Source organism: Coregonus lavaretus (genome assembly GCF_964263955.1).
Source record: "Coregonus lavaretus genome assembly, chromosome: 18".
In the NCBI taxonomy this organism is placed as follows: Eukaryota; Metazoa; Chordata; class Actinopteri; order Salmoniformes; family Salmonidae; genus Coregonus; species Coregonus lavaretus.
The window spans coordinates 44,026,759-44,040,236 of NC_140005.1; the positions used below are offsets into that span (position 1 = coordinate 44,026,759).

The 13,478-nt window shown below is 42.0% G+C and overlaps 1 protein-coding gene across 1 annotated transcript in view; it reads right to left on the reverse strand.

The window, feature by feature from the left end:
* Positions 1 to 1,745: 1,745 nt before the first annotated feature.
* wdhd1 (WD repeat and HMG-box DNA binding protein 1) overlaps positions 1,746 to 13,478 on the reverse strand; it is a 47,481-nt gene continuing 35,748 nt past the window's right edge. The window contains exons 18-26 of the mRNA XM_084181691.1: positions 13,293 to 13,424; positions 12,602 to 12,825; positions 11,935 to 12,065; positions 8,390 to 8,449; positions 8,015 to 8,046; positions 7,677 to 7,856; positions 7,335 to 7,477; positions 6,747 to 6,882; positions 1,746 to 2,446 (exon numbers count right to left, since the gene is read on the reverse strand). Of these exons, the coding sequence (XP_084037817.1) occupies positions 2,264 to 2,446; positions 6,747 to 6,882; positions 7,335 to 7,477; positions 7,677 to 7,856; positions 8,015 to 8,046; positions 8,390 to 8,449; positions 11,935 to 12,065; positions 12,602 to 12,825; positions 13,293 to 13,424 (1,221 nt within the window). The 3' untranslated portion in view covers positions 1,746 to 2,263. The remainder of the gene's footprint in view (positions 2,447 to 6,746; positions 6,883 to 7,334; positions 7,478 to 7,676; positions 7,857 to 8,014; positions 8,047 to 8,389; positions 8,450 to 11,934; positions 12,066 to 12,601; positions 12,826 to 13,292; positions 13,425 to 13,478) is intronic.

Here is a 13,478-nt window from a genome sequence, read left to right on the forward strand (position 1 = left end):
AGTCTCTAACCAGGTTTCCAGCCAACCTTTTTATGCTAGTAAAGTACGTCAGATAAAAAACTTCATGCAAGGCCTGATGTTAACAGAACATTTGTCAGTAAGCTTTCCAAATGTTGACAAGGTTATCTTTTTGTGGCGGTAAAATGAATTATGCGAGAAATGTCGGTGGAAACACTTTTATGAGCAAATATTTATATAATAAACATAGTATCAAAGTAAACCTGGAGTCACGTGATGACGTGTTATCCTCCCACTATGACTTGTCAGGAAAGCATGCAGTTTATTAGGCTACAGATGAAATAAATTATGAACTTCACAGGGTGGTAAATATTGAGGGTCTTATTCTGGTGACATGATCATTAATGCTTGGCTGCAGTTTGACAAATAAAAATAAATCTACCTCTTTTGTCCATAATATTCTCATTAGGTAGGCTATACCCACACTGGATCTGCGAGCTGTGGGCTAGAGCGCACATGCCAATGCCAGAGTGGGCACACTCCCTATATAACGCCAATATTTTTGTGAGATGTTTAACTTGTATTTTTTATTCAGTACATGGGAATTTAACCACTAAAGGTATTTTAATGTGCACTAAGTCATCTCGCACAGCCTTTTATCCGCAACAAGTCAATTTGCTGTAAACACATCTCTGGTGGGAAAATGCACATATTGTTTTTATGCGGAATTAAGAATATTCACCAATCAGACTGAAGTATGTAGCAAATGAAAAAGCAACGGAATAATTTAGTTTGAGTCGTCAGGCAATCGAGAACACTCAAATTCTGTATGGATCCGAATATGCCACAGGTAGGTTACTTGGAGGATATTCACTATTCAGTGAATGTACTACTATATGCCATCATATAATAATCAATGTTGTCAAAAGTAGATTTAAGATCACTTGAGTTGATTCATTTGTCAATCTTTGGAAGGTGTATATTTCCAGTGGTAGAAACAGTACGCAAGTGTCATACTTGAGTAATTTTCTATGAATGCCTCTTTACTTTTACTCAAGTAAAAGTCACCCAGTAAAATACTACTTGAGTAAAAGTCTAAAAGTATTTGGTTTTAAATATACTTACGTATCAAAAGTAAATATAATTGCTAAAATATACTTAAGTATCAAATGTATAAATTATTTCAAATAATATTAAATTAAGCAAACCAGATGGCACCATTTTCTTGTTTTATATTTATTTACTGATAGCCAGGGGCACACCAACACTCAGACATAATTTAAAAACAAAGCATTTGTGTTTAGTGAGTCCGCCATATCAGAGGCAGCAGAGATGACATGGGATGTTCTCTTGATAAGTGTGTGAATTGGACCATTTTCCTGTCCTGCTAAGCATAAAAAATTTAACGAGTACTTTTCGGTGTCAGGGAAAATGTATGGCGTAAAAAGTACATTATTTTCTTTAGGAATGTAGTGAAGTAAAAGTTGTCAAACATATAAATAGTAAAGTACAGATACCCCAAAAAACTACTTAAGTAGTACTTTAAAGTATTTTTTACACCACTCTATAGTTCAGTGTTTTTCCTCAAATGCCTTATGTATACCCCCTTCAAGTAAAGTGTTACCGTTACATTCACAATCACAACTAGTGATTGTTATAAGTCTATTCAGTCTCAACACATTTGTTAAAAAACATGTTAAGGCATTTTTAAACAGGTGTCGGTTTCCTTAATGAAACAGATCCTATACCAGACCAAACTGTGATACAAAAAGATTGGAAAGAAGAAAGAAAGGATGGAACATATTTATTTTTATTCAATAGTTGGATACAGTACAATAAAAAAAACAAGTAAATATACTATATTGTTTTAAAAACAATACAAGCTAAGAGGAAATTGGTGAAAAGGACAAACCTAAATCATGATGCTGAACAGAATAACATTTACATGTGCCCTTATCAGTTGCTCTCTTCATGTCACAGCTATTTCAAGTGCTCAGGATATTTCGCTTTGATGCCACCTATGAAATTCCTCTAACTCCCAGGAAAATATCGGAAAATAAATTATTCATCGATGAGGGCTGCATCACAAGCATACCAAACAGTGCTAATGAGACTGTCTGGAAACCTTATGAGACAGACTCCATATTCTGATAAAATATTACACAAAAAAAAATCTGAAAGGTCTCATATTCTGCACCAATCCACAAATGAGCATTATATCATATTTAGCTGTGACCTATAACCCTAACTAAACAGACCTATGGAGCAAAACGTATAAAAATCGGTCCATGATGTGGTCTTATGTTTAATTTTTGTTGAAAGCAAATGCTGAGAGCTTGGCTGAGGTGTCTAAGGGCTTTTTCTTTTTGGCACTGCTCTCATCTGCCTCACTCTGTCCATTCTTGTCTCCCCTGCTCTCTTCTCCTCTCTTTCGTTTTTTCATATCCGCCACGTCTCCAGACTGTCCTTTTGCCCGCTCTGTCCAGGACTGAACAAAAAAGAGAAAACATAAACAGTCTGAAAATCATAATAGATGTAATAGAAAGATTGTCAATATTCACAAAAGAGTCTTAAATTGGAATTCAATTGCAAACCAAATTCAAAATGTGACATTTGTATCATACACAGCTTGACAAAAAAAGCACACGAACACACACAGGGGCCGCGACTCAGCCATGCAGTTTTAAATTGCATCCTGTTATGTGTAATCACTATTGGCAGACAGGGCCACTTCTCGTTCAGCAGCCCGGCAGCCTTTTCTCCGTGTGTTTCTCTCTGGGAAGAGACAAAAGGCCTGGGCTGCGTCCCAAAATGGCACCCTATTCCCTATATAGTGCACTACTTTTGAACAGAGCACAGTAGCGCACTATATAGGGAATGGGGTGCCATTTGGGACGTGCCCCTGGACGTAAATGGAACCGTGATGAGTCATGAAGCGGAGCGCGTGGCGGCGAGGCAGGGCCCACTCTCCGCGTTCTCACAACCTCCCACTCCTATTCTTCACCCCGACTCACTGAATAGTAAATACAAGCCTTAAAATGTGCCCCCGGTCGCCTGCTGTATATTTACTGGCTAATTTACAACCATACACACCAACACACACCCTTTAGGAATCATTACCATAAGATCAATGCACTGTGCCCACTACCCACAACCCTCACACACTGGGTTTCCAAGCAACAGGCATATAAAGCCTCCCTCCCCTCCATCCCTCTCTGATCCCCTTTTCCCCTCCTTTAGGCCGTGTGGAGTGTCCTCCACCCCTCCGCTGAGTGGCTTTGTGTGTGCAGGGTCACGAACATGTCCTTAACACAGGGGAACACGCAGATACGAACGCAGTGTGTGTTTTTGCAGGCTACTTGATCACAAAGGTAAAAGGCAAGTAATAGCAGTATGGAATAGACTGGAGTTTAAGAGGGATAGATATGTGCACAGGGGGCAAGGGGAAGTCTGGATGGCTACAGGTGCCCAAGCACCTGCCTAAATTGTCCACCAATGTGGACAGTGACCCTTCAAATCTGAGTATATTGAAAACCTGTCGGTCTTTTAGAGAGAAGGCAGGTGTGCAGGTCAGAGTCCAAACTGAGCAAAAGCCAGTCAGATCTACCACAAAATATATCCTAGTGAATTACATTCGAACCATGACCCTGCACACAGTGAGGTAGCAGGTAGGTAGACAACTCATTCGAGTTTTAGATGTAGAAAACAGGAGCATCGCAGCTTCCTAACAATACCAACTAAAATAGCACTGGTAGTCAGCTTTACTGAGGTCTCCAACTATAAACATTAACCCCTTTGACCGACTTTAATAATGGACTGGTCAAATCGTCACCAAAACCTTTAGGTCATTAATACCACTCGGTCACACCAGTTGTTAAAGCACACCATCTGGAAAGTAACCTAACCATTTAGGTATTCGGTTCCAAGCCAGCTGATTGGGGAGCACAGTTTGTTTGCAACGTGCAGTGTCTGCAGTCTACCACTGTTTTGTATAGGTTCAACACTTTGGTTACCATTGGAATCCTCATTGGAATCCCATTCAATTTGACATACGTCGCAACGGACTAAATATATTGACGGATATATATATATATGATGGATATTTCACATTGAATAGTGTTGTTGTGTATGTATAAGCCCACACCAACACAGATGGGTATAAATATGTATACAGGCTGGGGTTAAGGGAGCGTTAGCCTGGGAATGCTAATTATCACTCATTCCAACGCGTTAATGGAGGGGTTTCGGTGAGGACCACTGACGGTGACAAGATACTTCTTCCATTCCAGCACCTTCCAGGCAAATTTACAATATAAAACCACCTCAATTTGACAGGTTGTCTTTAAAAGGCTTTCTTTAATGGCAAGGTCTTTTGGGAAAATATGTCAGTAATATTTTAGGAATATCAATATTGTACATACTGCAGTAAAGAATATACAATTGTGTTGTACAGGTTAAGAGCTTCCGGCCTTCAAGCAATGTTTTTGGTTTTTCCTTTCAATTAAGACCTAGACAACCAGGTGTGGGGAGTTCCTTACTAATTAGTGACCTTAATTCATCAATCAAGTACAAGGGTGGAGCGAAAACCCGCAGACACTGCCCTCCATGGAATGAGTTTGACACGTGGTGTAGATGAAGGGGAAGAGACAATCGAGACATGGATTGTGTATGTGTGCCATTCAGAGGGTGAATGGGCAAGACAAAATATTTAAGTGCCTTTGAACGGGGTATGGTAGTAGGTGCCAGGCACACCGGTTTGAGTATGTCAAGAACTACCACGCTGCTGGGTTTTTCACTCTCAACAGTTTCCCGTGTGTATCAAGAATGGTCCACCACCCAAAGGACATCCAGCCAACTTGACATAACGGTGGGAACCATTGGAGTCAACATGGGCCAGCATTCCTGTGGAACACTTTAGACACCTTGTAGAGTCCATGCCCCAAAAAATGGAGGGTGTTCGGAGGGCAAAAGTGGGGGGGGGTTGCAACTCACTATTAGGAAGATGTTCCTAATGTTTGTTACACAGTGTATAGCCATTTATTCTTGAAGAATATAACTTTTAAAGGCCTCATGAGCTTACTTAAACCGTCTTACCTCATCAGAATGCAAAATATACGCTTTTTTTATTCCTTCAAAACATGGCTAATACATCATTTAGATCTCATGGATAGTCAGTCCTTGCATCCATAGCTCAATCTATGAATCCCAGATTGCCCCTTTAAGATCATGATAGGGGAGATGGGAGGAGTCTTCGATACAGTGGGAATTTGGATTAACTGTATGTTTAATACAGTTGAAGTCGGAAGTTTACATACACCTTAGCCAAATACATTTAAACTCAGTTTTTCACAATTCCTGACATTTAATCCTAGTAAACATTCCCTGTCTTAGGTCAGTTAGGATCACCACTTTATTTTAAGAATGTGAAATGTCAGAATAATAGTAGAAAGAATGATTTATTTCAGCTTTTATTTCTTTCATCACATTCCCAGTGGGTCAGAAGTTTACATACACTCAATTAATATTTGGTAGCATTGCCTTTAAATTGTTTAACTTGGGTCAAACGTTTCGGGTAGCCTTCCACAAGCTTCCCACAATAACTTGGGTGAATTCTGACCCATTCCTCCTGACAGAGCTGGTGTAACTGAGTCAGGTTTTTAGGCCTCCTTGCTCGCACACGCATTTTCAGTTCTGCCCACACATTTTCTATAGGATTGAGGTCAGGGCTTTGTGATGGCAACTCCAATACCTTGACTTTGTTGTCCTTAAGTCATTTTGCCACAACTTTGGAAGTATGCTTGGCGTCATTGTCCATTTGGAAGACCAATTTGCGACCAAGCTTTAACTTCCTGACTGATGTCTTGAGATGTTGCTTCAATATATCCACATAATTTCCCCAAGGATGAACCAGACTTGTGGAGGTCTACAACTTTTTTTCTGAGTTCTTGGCTGATTTCTTTTGATTTTCCCATGATGTCAAGCAAAGAGGCACTGAGTTTGAAGGTAGGCCTTGAAATACATCCACAGGTACACCTCCAATTGACTCAAATGATGTCAATTAGCCTATCAGAAGCTTCTAAAGCCATGACATAATATTCTGGAATTTTCCAAGCTGTTTAAAAGGCACAGTCAACTTAGTGTCTGTAAACTTCTGACCCACTGGAATTGTGATACAGTGAATTATACGTGAAATAATCTGTCTGTAAACAATTGTTGGAAAAATGTATTGTGTTATGCACAAAGTAGATGTCCTAACCGACTTGCCAAAACTATAGTTTGTTAACAAATTTTAATGACTCCAACCTAAGTGTATGTAAACTTCCGACTTCAACTGTAGATAAGGGGTATCTAAAGGGGTATTTCTGCCTTGTCACATGGGAATAAGGGGTCTTTGTTGTGGGATAAAGATGCTTTCATCGCTTTTAGAGTGTGCTTTTAAATGGCTTTATACTCCAGCAATTTGGATTTGAGATCAAATATTGAATATGAAGCACAAGAACAGAATGTCACCAAAGATTTGGGTGTATTTTGATTCATATGTTTTCAACAGTGTGTTTTGGGTCATGTCTTACTAAAAGGTGACGCTCCGCCATCACATAATGAGTCTGGAGGCATTTTCTTGTACGTGAGCAGAGAAGATGTTCCGGAACACTATTAGAACCAGGTCATTTGAATACACCACAAGTTAATCAAGTAGATCAATAATCTCTCTCACAGACATAAGGTGTCTGAGCACCACGTGTTAATTAAGGAAGCACACACACACACACTTGTGTAAGGTGTCTTACCAGCCGGTCGTCTGCAGACAGGGTCCTGAAGCGGCCCATGGCCTCCTTGATGACGTCAGTCTCCTCCAGCTCTGGGTTGTCAGCCAGGATGATCTTCCTGTTCTCCTCCAGCCACAGCTGGAAGCCCGTCTTGGGACTGACACACACACACACACATTACATTTTCTGTCGTACACCTACTGTCTCATTCACTCTACATCAGTTTCCGTTAAGGGCTCTACACACTCTACGCAGAAAAGTACCTCGAACTACACAGAGAGTGACACAAATGGAGCGCCGTCGCTCCGTTTTGAATGGAATGAAGATGGCCTGTGGTTACAGCCGCTGACCCCGGCACACATGTATGCCAGAGTCTGCATTCATTTGAATCCGGCCCACTGACTCACCCAATCTCCCCCATCTTTTCAACACTTTACTATCTCTTCAATAAAGCAAAATAATTATGAAAGGAGTGGGACTGCCCCACTGCTTAAAAATCCCTTTAAAAAGAAAAAAATAATGGAATGAAGAATGTTTCCCCCCCCCCCCGTTATGATTTTCATACATTTTCTCCGGTGATTGTGATTTTGTACAGTGCTCATTACTCACTTCTTGTTCTCAACATTTTCTGCTGGAGAGGCTGGAGGCGGTGCCTCTGTCTGTTTCAGCCTACACACTGCCGGCTCCCGCTCCTCTGCTGGCTTCTTATTGGCTGCTTTGGGAGCGCTCATGTGCAGCAGTGTAGACTGGGTCTGAAGAAGACAACAGTCCAATGCATTGCACCGTAATGCTTACGTCAACACTGTCACATACGTAAACGCTGTCATACTCAGATCCATTTACTCAGATTCGGATCCATTTATTCCCACACAGCCAAAATATTGGTGGTATTTGATCGCTCAGTCACTATCCTGACATTTCTTAAGCTTTTATCTGACTAGTGTGTTGTACCTTGGTCTTGGGTCTGGGAGCCAGAGGCTTTAGGACAGGCGTTTTGTTCGGTTTCCCCGCAGAGCCGGAGCTGCTCAGCAGAGCAGTGGGCTTCCTGCTGGACGACGTCATGCTGTCCAGGACGTTGGTCACCCTGGGCTGGCCCCCCGCCGAACCCGGCTTCCCTAACCCGCTGCTCACCTGACACAAGTATGAGGGGTCACATGTTAAGTATTTAGCCAGGACTCCCACATTCAATAGCCAATTTTAAGCAAGAAATGTACTCCTCCACTTCCTTTCTAGTAAGTGGTCTCTCTCAATTTTTGGTTTAACCCGCCCCAAAAGCATAAGTGACTTACCTTGAAAGGGTTCACACGTCCCTCTTTGCTTACTGTAAGGAAGGAAAGAAAGAAGGCCAATGTTTAACAATGTATGATAATGTCATGTATAACAAACAGTCATTGCCAAGTATATTCTTGGTGTTAACAAGCGCTTCCCTTAGGTTTTGTCTTAGGCGAGGTTGAGGGCACCCTAAAGGGACTTCCTGGAAGCCCCAACATTTAAACGGTAAAGTGTCTAGATGGGGTGCAACAGACTTGAGAGTGTGTGTAGCATACAACCGTGTGTTTATGTACCTATTGGAAACACTTGTTTTTAGATTAATAAGGGTGGCAGTGGACCATTGACTAGTGTATCCAGGAGAACTGAATGCTATTCCATTAGTGTGTACTCACCGGGTTTGGGAGAAGGGTTCTCAGGTGATGCAGCAGTCCCTTTAGCAAAGGGATTGAGACCTACAGGGTAAAGACGAGTCAACATAGATTTTTATACAACAATGCACCTAAACTTTATGTAAACAAGCCTGAAGTTTACTGCCTTAAATGGTGTTGTGTTTATTAGACACCAAATGAATATCTTCGAACCTTTAAGAATTTTTATGAGTACCACTTCAGCGCGGCGGCGGCACCCCTGTACCCGCGGACCCCATGACAGAATGCGTGCAACACTCACACTACTCAAAATCAGACAAATTCACCTTTTTTTGCCTAATAATGATGTTGGCAGAAAACTGCCTCAGTAGGAATGGTAGGCTAAAGACTGTTGTGGGTATTTGGTATTTGGCTGCTCTTCAGTAGCTAACTAGAAATACGTTTAAATGTACACTCAGGGGTGTAATCATTGGTCCAAAAAATGCATCCCATAACATTTTAAAATGGAAATAGCTAATAAAATAGCTATTATAGCCATGATACTGCCTACAATAGCAGCCAATGTGTGGTGTTCAATGTAGGTCTACATGAGACTTTTAAAAACATTATGCAGGGCTTGATATTGCCAGGGTAGAGGTCTGCGCTGGACTGATTTCCTCATCCCACCCGCAGCTTTTCATACCACACCCACTGGCTTTCTGTCCAACTCTCACCTGTTACCGCAAGAACTGGTCCCGGTCACTACAGACCCGCGTCACAGTCGGCCATGACCGGGAGACCCATGAGGCGCCGCACAATTGGCCCAGCGTCGTCCGGGTTAGGGGAGAGTTTAGCCGGCCGGGATTTCCTTGTCCCATCGCGCTCTAGCGACTCCTGGTGGCGGGCCGGGCACCTGCAAGCTGACTTCGGTCACCAGCTGGACAGTGTTTCCTCCGACACATTGGTGTGGCTGGCTCTTGCCCTTCGCCTCTACCGAGTCCGTACGGGAGTTGCAGCGATGGGACAAGACTAACTATCAATTGGATTTACGAAAAAAAAAGAAAAAAACAATTACAAAAATCTTTCAAAAAAGAGAACTGGTCCCGCATAAATAAAAATATATCTTAAAAAAGAGAACTGGTCCCGAACCCAACCGCAGTCCCGCAATGCTAGTTTTCGCATATGTGACGCAGCTCACTTGCCAGCCACGGTCCCAACAATTTTGCATCCTATAGGCAATATCAAAATGCGTAAAAATAACCTAAGAAATAGGTTCAATTACCAGAGATTCTCATGTGGCCGATTTATATTAGGCTATCGGTATTACTGGGCTATATCAGCCAATATGCTAGACTTAGTTTGAAGAGAGCAGAGTTGGAGAGACTTACACTTTCTCTTCAGCTACGTTTTATAGCCTACTTTTTAGCTTTGAATTGGCTCATTCATCCCCCTCCTCTCCCCTGTAACTATTCCCCAGGTTGTTGCTGTAAATGAGAATGTGTTCTCAGTCAACTTACCCGGTAAAATAAGGGAAAAATATAATAATATTCAGACAGACAAATATGGGTGATCAATATTTATTTCTAGGCAATGTAGCAAACTATAGACTAATCATATTTAGGAAGTACATTTCCTTGGAAAGATAACTGCCCCGTGCTTCTCCGCACATGAATAGGCTATAGTCTACTCTATTTAATTGAGACCACACGTACACCTGATCTCGCACGTGTGGCAACTGAATTTGAAGCAGCAAGAATGTTGACAGCGGACACTTGCACTTTCTCTTGAGCTACGTTTTGCATATAGGAAATAACCTACCTTTCAGGGGGAATATTTGCAGGCAGAGACAAGTAAATGGATAATCAATAATTTTTTTAAATTAAAGAGCGCAATGCTCTTCTCACCATGGTAACCTTGTAGCCGCGTTGCGCCTTTTCCTTTTCAATGATGAGATCTAATTAGTTGAGCGGCCTCCACTTCTTATCAATGTTTATTTACAGACACTGTAATAAACTGTAGTCTAATTATATTTAAGTTAATTTCCTTGGAAAGTTGTTACGTGATTCTCCGGCCATGCATAGGCAGCCTACTCTATTTCAATGAGACCACACATACAGTATACTAGGCGCACTTGATCTCGCACGCCCAACTAGGAGAGGAGAGGTATGCTACTGAAGTTGAAGCATCGAATTCTGAGTGTGTGAATAATGCAACAAAGATGTGTTTTTAATACAATAGGTAGGCTAACGCATGCAAAGCAGAAAGACAGCAGTTTCCAAATAATCTGCGGGACCCCAAAAAAATATGTAATACGAAAGTTGTCTGTGTGACTGCCCGCTTTCTGCAGGTCCCACGGGAATCAGCAGGAATGCTGCCCTGATATAACCTGTTTAGCCACTTGTTCTTCAGACAAAGAGGTGACTGAACATGTTGTATTGTTTGATGCAAGAAACAACAAAATAATAAATTTTTATTCCCATACCATTATTATTACAAAGAATCAGACAAAAATGTATGGTACCCTCTACCTATTGGCTTCTTAACTTATTCAAACCCATCTCAAAATACAACACTGCCCCTTTAAAAAGCTCTTTACCTGACTGGCTTTTCAAAGATGGCTCGAAATGTAGGCCTACACGTTTTGTGCTCTTGTAGGAAGCAATCACTCCCCCATTGCTGACCAGAAATTTGACATAATTGGTATAATAACTCACTAACTAGCAAAGAATATGAACAAATGTGCACACGCGGCTACATCTTTGATATCAAAACAAGCACATCTACTCGTGACCGCTCGTGCCGTCAATGCAATAGAGTCCTCCGATGCGCTCTGCCTAATCTTTAACAGTCTAACATAACTTTCTGTGAAGGACTGTATTAGCAGAACAACTCTCTGGCATGTCTGTTTCCATCCTACTACCGTTGCGTAGATCAAAGCATGTGCAGGCAAGAAAGTGTTCTTGCTTAGTTATAGTTTACCAAACGCTGTAGCTAACTACCTTCGTCGTAATGACGCCTTAACTAAGGAGACAACTAGGAAATAGCGGTTATGTGCTTAACTAGCACATACTATTTTGGAAAATGTATTTGGCAAACAGTTTGTTCTCCATTTTCCATAGCCTTTTTCCTCACATCGGTGGTGTTAACGGACAAAGAGGAGCGCTGCCATCCAGCTTAAGGGAGGAAAACAGTACTACGACTACGTGGGGTGGGCCGGAGTGGAGAGCTAGAGATTTTTTCTCCTTGCCCAAGTCCTCTGATTGGCTCAGCTCCAACTTCAGACGGCTGAGTCAAAAACCCCAATGTATCAACTAGAAGCCTATTTTTGCGTATTTTAGGGTAGTTTTTCGTACCAGCATACTATGACCTCAAATTGCATGTATGGTACGCAAAATGCGTGCAGGTTGGCGGGTCTGCGAACGGAAGAAACTGTAAGGGACTACCAATATGAACAGTCATTTTCGCATTCCGTTTTAAAAAGTGTTTTGCTACTGTGTGTCCTAATGAACACTACCCAGATGTTGATTGTTTTGACATGCGGGAGATGGGAGGGGTGGGAGGGGAAATGGAGAGGGATTCCCTCGACTTACGTTGTCTTTTGCTCTCGGCTACGTCCATATGTTCTTCCTGACCCTCCTCTTCCTCCACCTCTTCCTCCTGTGCTTGTCTGTGGCTGCTGTGTTGGCGATCCGCACCCAGCTCACTGCTGCTCTGGGCGTACCTGGAATAACAAACAGATATGATCATGAATCCCAAAATAATTCCTTATCTACACATCATTTTATCTCAACTCATGCAAGTTAGAACATATTTTTGGTTCTTCATGCAAATGATCAGGGCGGTGTTCAGTAGAGAGAAAACATTTTTAAACAAAGTGAAACTGAGTTTCTATATGAATTTCCCCAATAAGAACAGATTATCATTTTCCGTTGCGATACGTTTCGCTACAGTTTGCCCTACTGAACATGACCCATTGGCCATGCCCAGGTGCACACTCACTGCACACTTAAACGTATCAGTTCCTATGTTCAAACAAGGATAGCAATGCAACCCTCACACACTGCTAAGCCAGTTTCAACCAACGCATTATAGTTTAATTTCTCCCAACCATCTTTAAACCAAAAATCATTTTGATTTATTATCACTTTTTCCTAATCAACCATTTTATTTTGTCATTTTCATTATATGACAATCACCAACATATGGTATGCATGTTTTCAAACATACAATAACACAAACAAACACAAATGTACTTACCCAGTGTTGTGTCTGGTGTACTGGAGTGGCTCCTCCTCTTCCTCCTCCTGGGGCTCCTCCCCCTGAAGCTGATTGGCCTTCTCCAGGGCCAGTTCACTGAGGCGCTGGGCTAGAGCCATTCGGCGGGACCGCGAGGCGTAGCGGATGGCCAGGGTCACTACGTTCTGGGTCATTAGCTCGGCCAGTTCCACGCAGCGGAACTCCCGCTCCAGTTTACACGACAGCTGCAGATTGAAAACACCCAATGTATGGATAATTAATAATAGTTCATAATACAGTAATTTAACCAAGGTATCACATACATTTTGTATACGTTCCAAAAGGTTGGTTTTAATTTCAAACCTTTATCACTATGCCTCACATCAAGTCCCTCACAATACCTTTCGACCTTGCATGCATGCATGTGTGTAGGACTTATTTTGATGTGAGCACTCAAAGCTGAGGAAAAGTATTTTCAATAATCCTTTCCTGTGAATACGTTGTTTGTAATTTTGTGCTGAAATGGAACCAAATCCCCAAAGTCCCAACAAAATAAATCGAAATTGGGATTATATTCGACATTCTGTTGCTCTGGAAAGGTTTCTGGGATATCCAATGTAAACTATTCCAAATTCTAATCCCAAACTAGGCTACGGATCTAAGGAGGGTTTCCAGGCTCGGTGGACCCATGAGTTGCTGCTACCGTACTCACGGCAAACATCTTCATGAGCAGCTCCTGCTGTTCTTTCTGGGCCTGGCTCTGACCCTCCTCGTCTATCTCGTAGCCACCGGACGACAGGAAGCCGTAGTGGTTGTGGAGGAGCACCGAGCGCCAGTACTGCTCCTGGAAGGAGAGAGAGGGACAGAGACAGTGAGTGGGGCTTTCCCTTCTGTAGGG